Raw genomic sequence first — 16,045 nt, 5'->3', positions numbered from 1 at the left:
TTTCCAGATCAAGGGCTCATACAGACATTGTATTAGCTTTTCTCAGGTCTCACGGGTGGAAGGTGAACGTAGAAAAGAGTTCCCTGTCCCCGTCTACAAGGGTTCGCTTTCTGGGAACACTAATAGATTCTGTAGAAATGAAGATTTTTCTGACAGAGGTCAGAAAATTAAAGCTTCTAAATGCTTGTCAAGTTCTTCAATCTATTCCTCAGCCTTCCATAGCTCAGTGCATGGAGGTAATAGGACTAATGGTTGCAGCAATGGATGTGGTTCCCTTTGCTCGAATTCATCTAAGACCATTGCAACTGCGCATGCTCAAACAGTGGAATGGGGATTATGCAGACTTGTCTCCCCAGATTCAAGTAGACCAGGTAACCAGAGACTCACTCCGCTGGTGGTTGACTCAGAATCACCTGTCTCAGGGAATGAGTTTCCGCAGACCAGAGTGGGTCATCGTCACGACCGACGTCAGTCTCTTAGGCTGGGGCGCGGTCTGGGACTCCCTGAAAGCTCAGGGTCTATGGTCTCGGGAAGAGTCCCTTCTCCCGATAAACATTTTGGAACTGAGAGCGATATTCAATGCGCTCCTGGCCTGGCCTCACTTAGCAAAGGCCAGATTCATAAGATTTCAGTCGGACAACATGACGACTGTAGCGTACATCAATCATCAGGGGGGAACAAAGAGTTCCTTGGCGATGACAGAGGTATCCAAGATCATCAAATGGGCGGAGGATCACTCCTGCCACCTATCTGCAATCCACATCCCAGGGGTAGACAACTGGGAGGCGGATTATTTGAGTCGTCAGACTTTCCATCCGGGGGAGTGGGAACGCCACCTGGAGGTCTTTGCCCAGTTAACTCAACTATGGGGCACTCCGGATATGGATCTGATGGCGTCTCGTCAGAAATTCAAAGTTCCTCGATACAGGTCCAGATCCAAGGATCCCAGGGCGACACTAGTGGATGCATTAGTGGCGCCCTGGTCGTTCAATCTAGCTTATGTGTTTCCACCGTTCCCTCTCCTTCCCAGGCTGGTAGCCAGGATCAAACAGGAGAAGGCTTCGGTGATCCTAATAGCTCCTGCGTTGCCTCGCAGGACTTGGTATGCAGACCTGGTGAATATGTCATCGGCTCCACCATGGAAGCTACCTTTGAGACAGGATCTTCTAGTACAAGGTCCATTCGAACATCCAAATCTAGTCTCTCTGCAACTGACTGCTTGGAAATTGAACGCTTGATTCTATCTAACCGTGGGTGTTCAGATTCAGTTATAGATACTCTGGTTCAAGCCAGAAAGCCTGTGACTAGGAAGATTTACCATAAGATATGGCACAAATATATCCGTTGGTGCGAATCCAAGGGTTTTTCTTGGAGTAAAATCAAAATTCCTAGAATTCTTTCCTTTCTCCAAGAGGGTTTGGAGAAAGGTCTGTCAGCTAGTTCTCTAAAGGGACAGATATCTGCTCTGTCTGTTTTGTTGCACAAACGTCTGGCAGCCGTGCCAGATGTACAAGCGTTTGTACAGGCGTTAGTCAGAATCAAGCCTGTTTACAGACCTATGACTCCTCCATGGAGTCTAAACTTAGTTCTTTCTGTTCTTCAAGGGGTTCCGTTTGAACCTTTGCATTCCATAGATATTAAGTTACTATCTTGGAAAGTTCTGTTTTTAGTTGTGATTTCTTCTGCTAGAAGAGTTTCTGAATTATCTGCTTTGCAGTGTACTTCTCCTTATCTGGTATTTCATGCAGATAAGGTAGTTTTACGTACCAAACCTGGTTTTCTTCCAAAAGTAGTTTCCAACAGGAATATTAACCAGGAAATAGTTGTTCCTTCCCTATGTCCGAATCCAGTTTCAAAGAAGGAACGTTTGTTACACAACCTAGATGTGGTCCGTGCTTTAAAATTCTATTTAGAAGCAACAAAGAATTTCAGACAAACATCATCTTTGTTTGTCGTTTATTCTGGTAAGAGGAGAGGGCAGAAAGCTACTGCTACCTCTTTCTTTTTGGCTGAAAAGCATCATCCGATTGGCTTATGAGACTGCCGGACGGCAGCCTCCTGAACGAATCACAGCTCACTCTACTAGAGCTGTGGCTTCCACATGGGCCTTCAAGAACAAGGCTTCTGTTGATCAGATCTGTAAGGCAGCGACTTGGTCTTCTCTGCATACTTTTGCCAAATTTTACAAATTCGATACTTATGCTTCTTCGGAGGCTGTTTTTGGGAGAAAGGTTTTGCAAGCCGTGGTGCCTTCCGTTTAGGTAACCTGACTTGCTCCCTCCCTTCATCCGTGTCCTAAAGCTTTGGTATTGTTTCCCACAAGTAAGGATGAAGCCGTGGACCGGACACACCAATGTAGGAGAAAACAGAATTTATGTTTACCTGATAAATTTCTTTCTCCTACGGTGTGTCCGGTCCACGGCCCGCCCTGGCTTTTAGTCAGGTTTAAAAAAAATGTATTCCATACACTACAGTCACCACGGCACCCTATAGTTTCTCCTTTTTCTCCTGTCGGTCGAATGACTGGGGGGCGGAGCCAGAGGGGGAGCTATATGGGGGAGCCAGAGGGGGAGCTATATGGGCAGCTTTTGCTGTGCTCTCTTTGCCATTTCCTGTTAGGGAAGAGAATATTCCCACAAGTAAGGATGAAGCCGTGGACTGGACACACCGTAGGAGAAAGAAATTTATCAGGTAAACATAAATTCTGTTTTTCCCTGGGAGTTATAGTTCCAGTTCCTCTGCAGGAACAAGGTCTGGCATTTCATTCAAATCTGTTTGGGGTTCCCAAGAAAGAGGGGACTTTCAGACCTATTTTAGACCTAAAGTGTTTAAATAAGTTCCTCAGTGTACCGTCCTTCAAGATGGAGACTATACGTTCCATTCTTCCTTTGGTTCAAGAGGGTCAGTTTATGACAACCATAGACTTAAAGGATGCTTACCTTCATGTTCCCATTCACCGGGATCATCACAAGTTTCTAAGGTTTGCTTTCTTAGACAATCATTTCCAGTTTGTGGCTCTTCCTTTTGGCCTTGCCACAGCTCCCAGAATTTTCTCAAAGGTCCTGGGGGCTCTTTTGGCAGTGATCCGGTCTGGAGGCATTGCTGTTGCGCCTTATCTGGGCGACATTCTGCTTCAGGCGCCGTCTTTTCAACAAGCAAACTCTCATACAGAGATCTTGTCTTTTCTTCGCTCCCACGGTTGGAAGGTAAATCTGGGAATGAGTTCTCTGATTCCAGCCACAAGAGTAGTGTTTTTAGGGACCATAATAGACTCCCTACTAATGAAGATATTTCTGACAGAGGTCAGAAAAACAAAGATCTTCGACTTTTGTCTTGTCCTTCAGTCCTCTCCTCGGCCGTCAGTGGCTCTATGTATGGAGGTAATTGGTCTGATGGTAGATTCCATGAACATCATTCCATTTGCTCGGTTCCATCTCAGACCTCTGCAGTTATGCATGTTAAGGCAATGGAACGGGTACTATGCTTATCTGTCTCCACAAATAGTTCTGGATCAAGCGACAAGGGACTCTCTTCTGTGGTGGTTGTCTCAGGAACACCTCTCCCAGGGAACTTCCTTTCTCAGACCTTCCTGGGTGATCATCGTGACCACGGATGCCAGCCTTCTAGGTTGGGGAGCAACTTTGGGGTCATTGAAGACTTTAGGGTCTTTGGACTCGGGAGGAGTCAGTTCTCCCTATAAACATTCTAGAACTGAGAGCGATTTGCTCTACTGGCCTGGCCTCAGTTAGCCTTAGGCCAGTTTATCAGGTTTCAGTCGGACAACTTAACTTCGGTGCCGTACATCAACCACCAGGGGGGTTCCTTGACCATGTCAGAGGTGGCCTGGATAATCCAGTAGGCGGAGTCTCACAACTGTTGTCTTTCTGCAATCCACATCCCAGGAGTGGACAATTGGGAGGCGGATTTTCTGAGCCGACAGACCTTTCATCCGGGGAAGTAGGAACTCCATCCGGAAGTATTTTCCAGTTTAATCCTCAATTGGGGGCAGCCAGAACTGGATCTCATGGCTTCTCAGCAGAATGCCAAGATTCTGAGGTGCGGCTCGAGGTCAAGGGATCCACAGGCTTTCTTGATAGATGCTCTGGTGGTTGCTTGGAATTTCAGTCTAGCATACTTATTTCCTCCGTTCACTCTCCTGCCAAGAGTCATTGCGAGAGGGTGTCAGTGATTCTCATAGCGCCGGCGTGGCCTCGCAGGATCTGGTGTGCAGATCTAGTGGAAATGTTTTCCCTACCTCTCTGGAGACTCCCTCTGAGAAAGGACTTTCTACTTCAGGGTCCTTTTCTTCATCCAAATCTTGTTTCTCTGAAGCTGACTGCTTGGAGATTGAACGCTTGATTTTATCTAAGCGTGGGTTTCAGAGTCGGTCATTGAGACCATGATTCATGCTCGTAAGCCTGTGACAAGAAAGATTTACTATAAGATATGGCGTAAATATTTGTATTGGTGTGAATCCGGAGGCTTCTCTTGGAGTAGAGTCAGAATTCCTAGGATTTTGTCTTTTCTCCAGGAGGGTCTGGTGAAGGATTTGTCAGCTAGTACTCCTGAAAGGTCAGATTTTTGCGTTGTCTATTTTGTTGCATAAGAGTTTGGCGGATGCGGCAGACGTGCAATCTTTCTCCTGTTAAGTGTAGTCAGTCCACGGGTCATCATTACTTCTGGGATATTAACTCCTCCCCAACAGGAAGTGCAAGAGGATCACCCAAGCAGAGCTGCTATATAGCTCCTCCCCTCTACGTCACACCCAGTCATTCTCTTGCACCCAACTAATAGATAGGATGTGTGAGAGGACTGTGGTGATTATACTTAGTTTTTATATCTTCAATCAAAAGTTTGTTATTTTAAAACAGCACCGGAGTGTGTTGTTCCTTCTCAGGTAGAATTTGAAGAAGAATCTACCTGAGTTTTTGGATGATTTTAGCCGGCGTAGCTAAGATTCATTTTGCTGTTCTCGGCCATTCTGAGGAGTGAGGTAAACTTCAGATCAGGGGACAGCGGGCAGGTTCACCTGCAAAGAGGTATGTTGCAGTATATTATTTTCTGAAGAATGGAATTGACTGAGAAAATACTGCCAATACCGATATAATGTAAGTTCAGCCTTAAATGCAGTAGTAGCAACTGGTATCAGGCTGTTATGTATATATGTTTACACTTCAGTATTCTGGGGAATGGCACTTCACTGGGATAATACTATATGCATATAACTTTTAGCCTAACTTGCAGTGGGAGCGTCTAGCAACAGGCTGTTTAATGACATTTCATGCTATTTGATTTTAAACGTTTTGCTGGCATGTTAAATCGTTTAATTATCTGAGGTACTGGGTGAAAAATTGTTTTGGGCACTGTTTTTCCACTTGGCTGTCGTTTATTTTAATTTAAGACAGTTTACTGAACTTCCCTCACTGCTGTGTGTGAGGGGGAGGGGCCTATTTTGGCCCTTTTGCTACGCATCAGAAATTCAGTCAAAAGTCTGTTTCTCTCCCTGCATGATCCGGATCGTCTCTACAGAGCTCAAGGGTCTTCAAAAATTATTTTGAGGGAGGTAATCACTCACAGCAGACCTGTGAGATTGTGCTTTGACTGTGATAAAATTTGGTTTTTATAATTTCTCCGGTTCATTGTTATTCAACTGTCATAGTTTTTTTCTGTGCTTCTTAAAGGCACAGTGCGTTTTTCATATTACTTGTAAATTGAGTTGAAAAGTATTTCCAGGCTTGCTAGTTTAATTGCTAGTTTGTTAAACATGTCTGACTCAGAGGAATATCTCTGTGCTATATGTGCAAAAGCCAAGGTGGAGCCCAATAGAAATTTATGTACTAATTGCATTGATGCTACTTTAAATAAAAGTCAATCTGTACAAATTGAACATCATTCACCAAACAACGAGGGGGAAGTTATGCCGACTAACTTGCCTCACGTGTCAGTACCTACATCTCCCGCTCGGGAGGTGCGTGATATTGTAACGCCGAGTACTTCAGGGCGGCCATTACAAATCACACTACAGGACATGGCTAATGTTATGACTGAAGTTTTGTCTAAATTACCAGAACTTAGAGGTAAGCGAGATCACTCTGGGGTGAGAACAGAGTGCGCTGATAATATTAGGGCCATGTCAGATACTGCGTCACAATTTGCAGAACATGAGGACGGAGAGCTTCAATCTGCAGGTGACGGATCTGATCCAAATAGAGTGGATTCAGACATTTCAAACTTTAAGTTTAAACTAGAAAACCTCCGTGTACTGCTAGGGGAGGTATTAGCGGCTCTGAATGATTGTAACACCGTTGCAATCCCAGAGAAATTATGTAGGCTGGATAGATACTATGCAGTACCAGCGAGTACTGACGTATTTCCTATACCTAAGAGGCTTACAGAGATAATTACTAAGGAGTGGGATAGGCCCGGTGTACCCTTTTCCCCCCCTCCTGTATTTAGAAAAATGTTTCCAATAGACGCCACCACACGGGACTTATGGCAGATGGTCCCTAAGGTGGAGGGAGCGGTTTCTACTCTGTCTAAGCGTACCACTATCCCGGTGGAAGATAGCTGTGCCTTTTCAGATCCAATGGATAAAAAATTAGAGGGTTACCTTAAGAAAATGTTTGTTCAACAAGGTTTTATATTGCAACCCCTTGCATGTATTGCGTATGTCACGGCTGCGGCCGCATTTTGGTCCGAGTCTCTGGAAGAGACTCTTGACTCAATAACTATAGATGAGATTTCAAATAAGCTTAAAACCCTTAAGCTAGCTAATTCATTTATTTCAGATGCCGTAGTACATTTAACTAAACTTACGGCTTAGAATTCCGGATTCGCCATTCAGGCACGTAGAGCACTGTGGCTAAAATCCTGGTCAGCTGATGTTACTTCTAAATCTAAATTACTTAACATACCTTTCAAAGGGCAGACCTTATTCGGGCCCGGTTTGAAAGAAATTATCGCTGACATTACAGGAGGTAAAGGCCATGCCCTGCCTCAAGACAGAGCCAAACCTAGGGCTAGACAGTCTAATTTTTGTGCCTTTCGTAACTTCAAGGCAGGAGCAGCATCAACTTCCTCTGCACCAAAACAGGAAGGAGCTGTTGCTCGCTACAGACAAGGCTGGAAACCTAACCAGTCCTGGAACAAGGGCAAGCAGGCCAGAAAACCTGCTGCTGCCCCTAAGACAGCATGAATTGAGGGCCCCCGATCCGGGAACGGATCTAGTGGGGGGCAGACTTTCTCTCTTCGCCCAGGCTTGGGCAAGAGATGTCCAGGATCCCTGGGCGTTAGAGATCATATCTCAGGGATATCTTCTGGACTTCAAAATCTCTCCCCCAAAAGGGAGATTTCATCTTTCAAGGTTGTCAACAAACCAAATAAAGAAAGAGGCGTTTCTACGCTGTGTACAAGATCTGTTGCTAATGGGAGTGATCCACCCGGTTCCGCGGTCGGAGCACGGACAGGGGTTTTACTCAAATCTGTTTGTGGTTCCCAAGAAAGAAGGAACCTTCAGACCAATCTTGGATTTAAAGATCTTAAACAAATTCCTAAGAGTTCCATCGTTCAAAATGGAAACTATTCGGACAATCTTACCCATGATCCAAAAGGGTCAGTACATGACCACAGTGGATTTAAAGGACGCTTACCTTCACATACCGATTCACAAAGATCATTACCGGTATCTAAGGTTTGCCTTCCTAGACAGGCATTACCAGTTTGTAGCTCTTCCATTCGGATTGGCTACGGCTCCAAGAATCTTCACAAAGATTCTGGGCGCTCTTCTGGCGGTACTAAGACCGCGAGGAATTTCGGTGGCTCCGTACCTAGACGACATTCTGACACAAGCGTCAAGCTTTCAAACTGCCAAGTCTCATACAGAGTTAGTACTGGCATTTCTAAGGTCGCATGGGTGGAAGGTGAACGAAGAGAAAAGTTCTCTCTTTCCACTCACAAGAGTTCCCTTCTTGGGGACTCTTATAGATTCTGTAGAAATGAAGATCTACCTGACAGAAGGCAGGTTAACAAAGCTTCAAAATGCTTGCCGTGTCCTTCATTCCATTCAACACCCGTCAGTGGCTCAATGCATGGAGGTAATCGGCTTAATGGTAGCGGCAATGGACATAGTACCCTTTGCACGCCTACATCTCAGACCACTGCAATTGTGCATGCTAAGTCAGTGGAATGGGGATTACTCAGATTTGTCCCCTACTCTGAATCTGGATCAAGAGACCAGAAATTCTCTTCTATGGTGGCTTTCTCGGCCACATCTGTCCAGGGGGATGCCATTCAGCAGACCAGATTGGACAATTGTAACAACAGACGCCAGCATACTAGGTTGGGGCGCTGTCTGGAATTCCCTGAAGGCTCAGGGATCATGGACTCAGGAGGAGAGTCTCCTTCCAATAAACATTCTGGAATTGAGAGCTGTTCTCAATGCCCTTCTGGCTTGGCCTCAGTTAACAATTCGGGGGTTCATCAGGTTTCAGTCGGACAACATCACGACTGTAGCTTACATCAACCATCAAGGAGGGACAAGAAGCTCCCTAGCGATGATGGAAGTATCAAAGATAATTCGCTGGGCAGAGTCTCACTCTTGCCACCTGTCAGCGATCCACATTCCTGGAGTGGAGAACTGGGAGGCGGATTTCCTAAGTCGTCAGACTTTTCATCCGGGGGAGTGGGAACTTCATCCGGAGGTCTTTGCCCAAATACTTCGACTTTGGGGCAAACCAGAGATAGATCTCATGGCGTCTCGCCAGAACGCCAAGCTTCCTTGTTACGGGTCCAGGGACCCGGGAGCGGTCCTGGTAGATGCTTTGACAGCACCTTGGACCTTCGGGATGGCCTATGTGTTTCCACCCTTCCCGATGCTTCCTCGATTGATTGCCAGGATCAAACAGGAGAGAGCATCAGTGATTCTAACAGCGCCTGCGTGGCCACGCAGGACCTGGTATGCAGATCTAGTGGACATGTCATCCTGTCCACCTTGGTCTCTGCCTCTGAGACAGGACCTTCTAATTCAGGGTCCTTTCAAACATCAAAATCTGATTTCTCTGAAGCTGACTGCTTGGAAATTGAACGCTTGATTTTATCAAAGCGTGGATTTTCGGAGTCAGTAATTGATACCTTAATACAGGCTAGGAAACCTGTTACCAGAAAGATTTACCATAAAATATGGCGTAAATACTTACATTGGTGCGAATCCAAGAGTTACTCATGGAGTAAGGTTAGGATTCCTAGGATATTGTCTTTTCTACAAGAGGGTTTAGAAAAGGGTTTATCTGCTAGTTCCTTAAAGGGACAGATCTCAGCTCTGTCCATTCTTTTACACAAACGTCTGTCAGAAGTTCCAGACGTTCAGGCTTTTTGCCAGGCTTTGGCCAGGATTAAGCCTGTGTTTAAAACTGTTGCTCCACCATGGAGCTTAAATTTAGTTCTTAACGTTTTACAGGGTGTTCCGTTTGAACCCCTTCATTCCATTGATATTAAATTGTTATCTTGGAAAGCTCTGTTTTTAATGGCTATTTCCTCGGCTCGTAGAGTCTCTGAGTTATCAGCCTTACATTGTGATTCTCCGTATCTGATTTTTCATTCAGATAAGGTAGTTCTGCGTACTAAACCTGGGTTCTTACCTAAGGTTGTCACTAACAAGAATATCAATCAAGAGATTGTTGTTCCATCATTGTGTCCTAACCCTTCTTCAAAGAAGGAACGACTTCTGCACAATCTAGATGTAGTCCGTGCCCTGAAATTTTATTTACAGGCAACTAAAGATTTTCGCCAAACTTCTTCCCTGTTTGTCTTTTATTCTGGACAGAGGAGAGGTCAAAAAGCTTCTGCTACCTCTCTCTCTTTTTGGCTTCGTAGCATAATACGTTTAGCCTATGAGACTGCTGGACAGCAGCCTCCTGAAAGAATTACAGCTCATTCTACTAGAGCTGTGGCTTCCACTTGGGCCTTTAAGAATGAGGCATCTGTTGAACAGATTTGCAAGGCTGCAACTTGGTCTTCTCTTCATACTTTTTCCAAATTTTACAAATTTGACACTTTTGCTTCTTCGGAGGCTGTTTTTGGGAGAAAGGTTCTTCAGGCAGTGGTCCCTTCCGTATAAAGATCCTGCCTGTCCCTCCCGTCATCCGTGTACTTTAGCTTTGGTATTGGTATCCCAGAAGTAATGATGACCCGTGGACTGACTACACTTAACAGGAGAAAACATAATTTATGCTTACCTGATAAATTCCTTTCTCCTGTAGTGTAGTCAGTCCACGGCCCGCCCTGTTTTTTATGGCAGGTCTAAATTTTTAAATTATACTCCAGTCACCACTGCACCCTATAGTTTCTCCTTTCTCGTTTGGTTCTCGGTCGAATGACTGGGTGTGACGTAGAGGGGAGGAGCTATATAGCAGCTCTGCTTGGGTGATCCTCTTGCACTTCCTGTTGGGGAGGAGTTAATATCCCAGAAGTAATGATGACCCGTGGACTGACTACACTACAGGAGAAAGGAATTTATCAGGTAAGCATAAATTATGTTTTTTGTCAGGCTTTTTTAGGATTGGGCCTGTGTTTAAGCCTGTTACTCCGCCCTGGAGTCTTAACCTTGTTCTTAGAGTTTTACAGTGGGCTCTGTTTGAACCTATGCATTCCTTAGATATCAAGATGTTATCTTGGAAAGTTTTGTTTCTTGTTGCTATATCTTCTGCTCAGAGAGTTTCGGAACTCTCTGCTCTGCAGTTTGATTCTCCTTATCTTATTTTTCATCAGGAGATTGTGGTTCCTTCTTTGTGTTCTAATCCTTCTTCTCCTAAAGAGCGTTTATTGCACAACCTAAATGTTGTGCGTGCATTGAAGTTCTATCTTCAGGCGACTAAGGACTTTCGTCAATCTTCTGCTTTGTTTGTTTTTCTGGGAAGCGCAAGGGTCAGAAAGCTACAACTGCTTCTCTTTCGCTAAGGAGTATTATTCGTTTGGCCTATGAGACTGCTGGACAGCAACCTCCTGAGAAAATCACTGCTCATTCAACGAGGGCTGTTTCTTCTTCCTGAGCATTTAAAAATGAAGCTTTTGTGGAACAGTTTTGCAAGGCTGCAACTTGTTCCTCTTTGCATACTTTTTTTAGTTTAAATTTGACACTTGCCTCAGCTGAGGCTTCTTTTGGGAGAAGGGTTCTTCAAGCGGTGTTGCCTTCTGTTTATGTCTACCTGTCTTGTATCTCCCTTATCTGTGTCCTCTAGCTTGGTTATTGATTCCCACTAGTAATTGATATTTCCGTGGACTCACCATATCTTAGGAAAGAAAACATAATTTATGCTTACCTGATCAATTTTATTTCTTTCCGGATATGGTGACTCCACGGCCCACCCTTTATTTAAGACAGTTATTTTTTCTAAAACCTCAGGCACCTCTACACTTTTGTATTATCATCTTTTTCCATTTTTCCTTCGGCCGAATGACTGGAGGTTATGGGTAAGGGAAGTGACATATATAGCAGCTTTGCTGTAGTGCTCTTTGCCTCCTCCTGCTGGCCAGGAGTGATATTCCCACTAGTAATTGATGATTCCGTGGACCGTATCCGGAAATAAATTTATCAGGTAAGCATAAATTTGTTTTTTTTCTTTCATGGTTCAAATACAGCATGCAATTTTAAGCAAGTTTCTATTTTACGCCTATTATCATTTTTCTTTGTTCTCTTGGTATCTTTATTTGAAAAAGCAGTAATGTAAGCTTAGAAGCCAAACTATTTTTTGTTCAGCACCTGGGTAGCGCTGGATGATTAGCTACATTTAGACATAAAAAATTAAATCCCTGTGCTAAACCCCATTAGGAACATTTATACAATGTTCTTAACACCTTTGCTATCATGAAATTCAATGAATGAGAAAAATTCCCAAATTGGCAGAAATGTTTTAAACATTTTTGCTATCACTCCATTTAAACAGAGCCCTTTTTTGTAGAAAACCCAAGGTATTGATCTAGGCCCATTTTGGTATATTTCATGCCACCATTTCACCACTTTTTCACAAACTTTGGGTTTCTCACTGAAATTTACATACTGCTTGTTTGGTTATAACACAAATGGTTGTAAAAGCTTCTCTTGGGTCCCCTTTGTTTAGAATTAACAGACAAGCAGGGCTTTGCCATTGTTTTTTGATAATTAGAAGGCCAGTAATTGCAGCTACGCGTCACACTTCAGAAATTCTTGGCAGTGATCGATTTAATCAGTTAGCTGACAAAAGTAATATTATTGTAGTGTAGGTGTTACCCTCCCACCTCCCAGATCCCTCCCAATGAATCACAATGGATGTATCTATTGTTTTGTTTTGATATTAAAAATAATGCATATTTTAGATATATTTATGTATTTAAACCTTACACTGTACTTAAAAACAAAAAAATGCCCATTAACCCCTTAATAACAGCCAACATACCCTATACGTCAGCTGTTATGTAAGAGCCGAGTTGAGATAAAGCCATTGCCGAATGTCTCCTTGTTGCTTTCATCGAGACCCACGCTTAAGAACACTCAAGTACAGGGTATGTCTGTGTTGTTAAGGGGTTAAATTGTTTTTTTTGTGTTAATTCACCACTTGTGCACCATCTTTGTTTGTGGAAGTTGGACAAAACAGCCTCACAAATTCCTGAGCTTTATGTACCCTCTTTATGTGAGCTGGTGATTACAATTTGGTTCAGTAGCTGGAGCAGCACACACCAGAATAAAACCAATTCAATACTTTGAGGCCAGTCTGTTGGTCTCATGATTATTTCACGAAGATCCTTTTCTAGATAAGTAAAAATTTAAAAATATTCTCCCACTCTGTTCAAATGCTTGAATTAAATCTAATAGTCTGTTACTATAAGAACCAATGATGTTTTAAAGAAATTCTGTTTACTTATGCAAGTCCTTTCACCCTCAAGTTTGGCATGACTGTACACTGGCAATTGGGGATTGACTGGCAACCTTCAAGAACATCTGTGCTACGTTAATAAATGATTCATGGGTGCTGAGCAAAATCCAAAAGGAGGATGGATCTTGGTGTGCAGTTTTGTACTAGAGTTTGCTTTTTACTATAATTAGATGGCAAAATCAAAGCAATCGGCAACTGTTCTCAAAGAGAGAGAACTGCTGTTCCGGAAGAATCATAGATGGCAGGATAAGAGTGTTTTAGTTCCAAAACAAAATTATGTACCACTGATCTCACTGCCTGTCCAAACATAGATGAATCTTCTAGGGAAATTTAGATAAGATTAGAAGAAAGGTTTTGAAACCCAAAATCTTTCTTTCATGATTCAGATACAGTATACAATTTCCATCTTAATGGGAGGAGAGTCCACTGCTTCATTCATTACTTGTGGGAATTATGAACCTGGCCACCAGGAGGAGGCAAAGACACCCCAGTCAAAGGCTTAAATACCTCCCCCACTCCCCTCATCCCCCAGTCATTCTTTGCCTTTCGTCACAGGTTGTTGGCAGAGAAGTGTCAGAAGATTGGAGTAGTCTCTTATGGAGGGTAGTACTCTTTGAAATGGGACTGGAGTTTTAAGTAACCTTGTCAGCCTCTCAGTGAGAGCATGGGCGAAAGTTAGAGTCCGGAGATGCAGGGAGTGTCGTCTCTGCAAAACCATCCCGACTCATGATTAACAGCTCCTTAAAGGGATAGTAAACCCCAAAATGTTATTTTATAATATAGATAGAACATACAATTTTAAACAACTTTCCAATTTACTTCTATTATAAAATTTGCTTCATTCTCTTATCTTTTGCTGAAAAGACAGCATTGCTCTACTGGCAGCTAGAAAGAACACATCTAGTTAGCCAATCACAAGAGAAAAATGTGTGCAGGCACCAATTAGCAGCAGCTCCCACTAGTGTATATGTGTGTATTCATTTTTAACAAGGGATACTAAGAGAACGAAGCACATTTGAAAATAGAAGTGAATTTAAAAAAATGTCTTAAAATTACATGCTCTATCAGATACATGCAAGTTTAATTTTGACTTTCCTATCCCTTTAAGCAATCAGCGTTGACTAGTTTCGCTGCCTGCTTTCTGCACTCAAGTCCATGTCAGGAGCGATGCTATTAACCTGTCACACTTTAAGGGCCGTGTTCCTGTTATGCGGCATAGATTCTGGTAAGAACGTTTCATTTATACACATATGATAACGCTTAAAGACAGGGTCACAGTGTGTCTCCTTTATCTGTATAGAATCAAGGATTAATATCCCCGGAAGGGGGATTATTGAACGGGGGGGGGGGGAATCACAATATCTTTATTGTGTTTGATGCTACGATATGTGAGATGAGGCTCTAGTAGTGTGTGAACAGTCAAGAATGACGCTACCCCTTTTTGGCGCATTTTTCTCGATAGTGTAGGGGCGGGCCTGCATGGCACTCTGTGACTGGCATTTAGGCCAGGAAACCGGTCACTCATTGCATCTATCATAAGGTGTGGAGGACCTATTTATCCTGGTGTGAGGAACGTGGATATCTCTGGCACAAGATTAGGGTATCCAGGATTCTGGCTTTTCTCCAAGATGGTTTGGATAAGGGCCTTGCCGCCAGTTCCTTTAAAGGGACAGATTTCGGCTCTTTCGGTCCTATTACACAAGAAGCTAGCCGAACTTCCTGATATTCAGTCCTTTGTTCAGGCTCTGTCCAGAATCAGACTGGTGTTCACAAATTCTGCTCCTCCTTGGAGCTTTAACTTGGTTCGTTTGAGCCTATGCATGCGCTTGACACTGAGATTCTTTCCTGGAAGGTTCTTTTTCTTCTGGCTATTGCTTCAGCTCGCAAAGTCTGAGTTACCGGCCTTGAGCCTCCTTTCCTGGTTTTTCACGCTGATAAGGTTGTGCTTCGCAATGGAAGGGGTTTTCTTCCAAACGTGGTATCAGATCGTAACATCAATCAGGAGATAGTAGTTCCTTCTTTGGGTCCTAACCTTTCTTCGTCTAAGGAGCGGTTACTTCATAACTTGGACGTAGTTTGAGCCTAGACGGAATTTATCCGTTTGGCCTATGAGACAGCGGGACGTAAGCCTCCCCAGAGGATTACGGATCACTCAACTAGGGCTGTGGCCTCTTCTTGGGCCTTTAAGAACGAGGCATATGTGGAGCAGGTTTGTAAGGTGGCTACTTGGTCCTCCTTACATACTTTTGCGAAATTTTACAAATTTTATATTTTTGCTTCGGCAGAAGCTGGTTTTGGGAGAGAGGTTTTGCAGGCTGTGGTGCCCTCAGTATAGTGTCCACCCTCTTTTTGACCTCCCGTTTTGTTCATTCAGTGTCCTCTAGATGAAGCAGTGGACTCTCCTCCCATTAAGATGGAAAACATAAATTATGCTTACTTGATCATTTCATTTCCATCTGTGGGAGGAGAGTCCACTGCTTCCACCCGTTTGCTCCGATGGGCGGACCCAAATTTTATATTGTTCTTCTGGAACCTTTATACCCTGATATTTCTCCTCCTGTTCCTTGTTCCCTTGGCAGAATGACTGGGGGATGAGGGGAGTGGGGGAGGTATTTAAGCCTTTGGCTGGGGTGTCTTTGCCTCCTCCTGGTGGCCAGGTTCTTAATTCCCACAAGTAATTTATGAAACAGTGAACTTTCCTCCCACAGATGGAAATGAAATTATCAGGTAAGCATAATTTGTTTTTAAACAACTTTGTAATTTACTTCTATTATACATTTTGCTTCCTTTTGTTGGTATCCTTTATTGAAAAAGCAGCAATACACTAATGGGAGCTAGCTGAACACATCTATAAACCAATAACAAGAGGCATAAATGTGCAGCCACCAATCAGCAGCTAGCTCCCAGCTCCTGAGCCTACTTAGGTTTTCTTTTCAACAAAGGGTACCAAGAGAACAAAGCAAATTAGATAATACAAGTATACCTGAAAGTTGTTTAAAATTGTATGCTGTATCTGAATCATGAAACAACTTTCAGGTTTACTTCTATTATCTAATTTGCTTTGTTCTCTTGGTACCTCAATGCAGTAGAAATACATAATTTGCAAGTTCATAAAAAATTATTTAACACCTACTCTGAAT

At 43.4% G+C, this 16,045-nt stretch overlaps 1 protein-coding gene across 2 annotated transcripts in view; it reads left to right on the top strand.

Annotated features, from left to right (window-relative positions):
* Positions 1-16,045, top strand: part of LOC128644516 (lysine-specific demethylase 2A) — a 45,247-nt gene that overhangs the window by 15,039 nt on the left and 14,163 nt on the right. The window contains exon 6 of one of the 2 annotated variants that reach the window (XM_053697100.1): positions 12,916-13,022. The exons of the other annotated variant lie outside the window; for it this stretch is intronic. Coding sequence (XP_053553075.1) covers positions 12,916-12,984 — 69 coding nt within the window. The 3' untranslated portion in view covers positions 12,985-13,022. Of the gene's footprint in view, positions 1-12,915; positions 13,023-16,045 lie in introns of those variants that run through there. 2 annotated transcript variants of the gene reach the window in all.

Source organism: Bombina bombina, unplaced genomic scaffold (genome assembly GCF_027579735.1).
Source record: "Bombina bombina isolate aBomBom1 unplaced genomic scaffold, aBomBom1.pri scaffold_1163, whole genome shotgun sequence".
NCBI lineage: Eukaryota > Metazoa > Chordata > Amphibia > Anura > Bombinatoridae > Bombina > Bombina bombina.
This window is presented reverse-complemented; position numbering and strand designations above follow the sequence as displayed.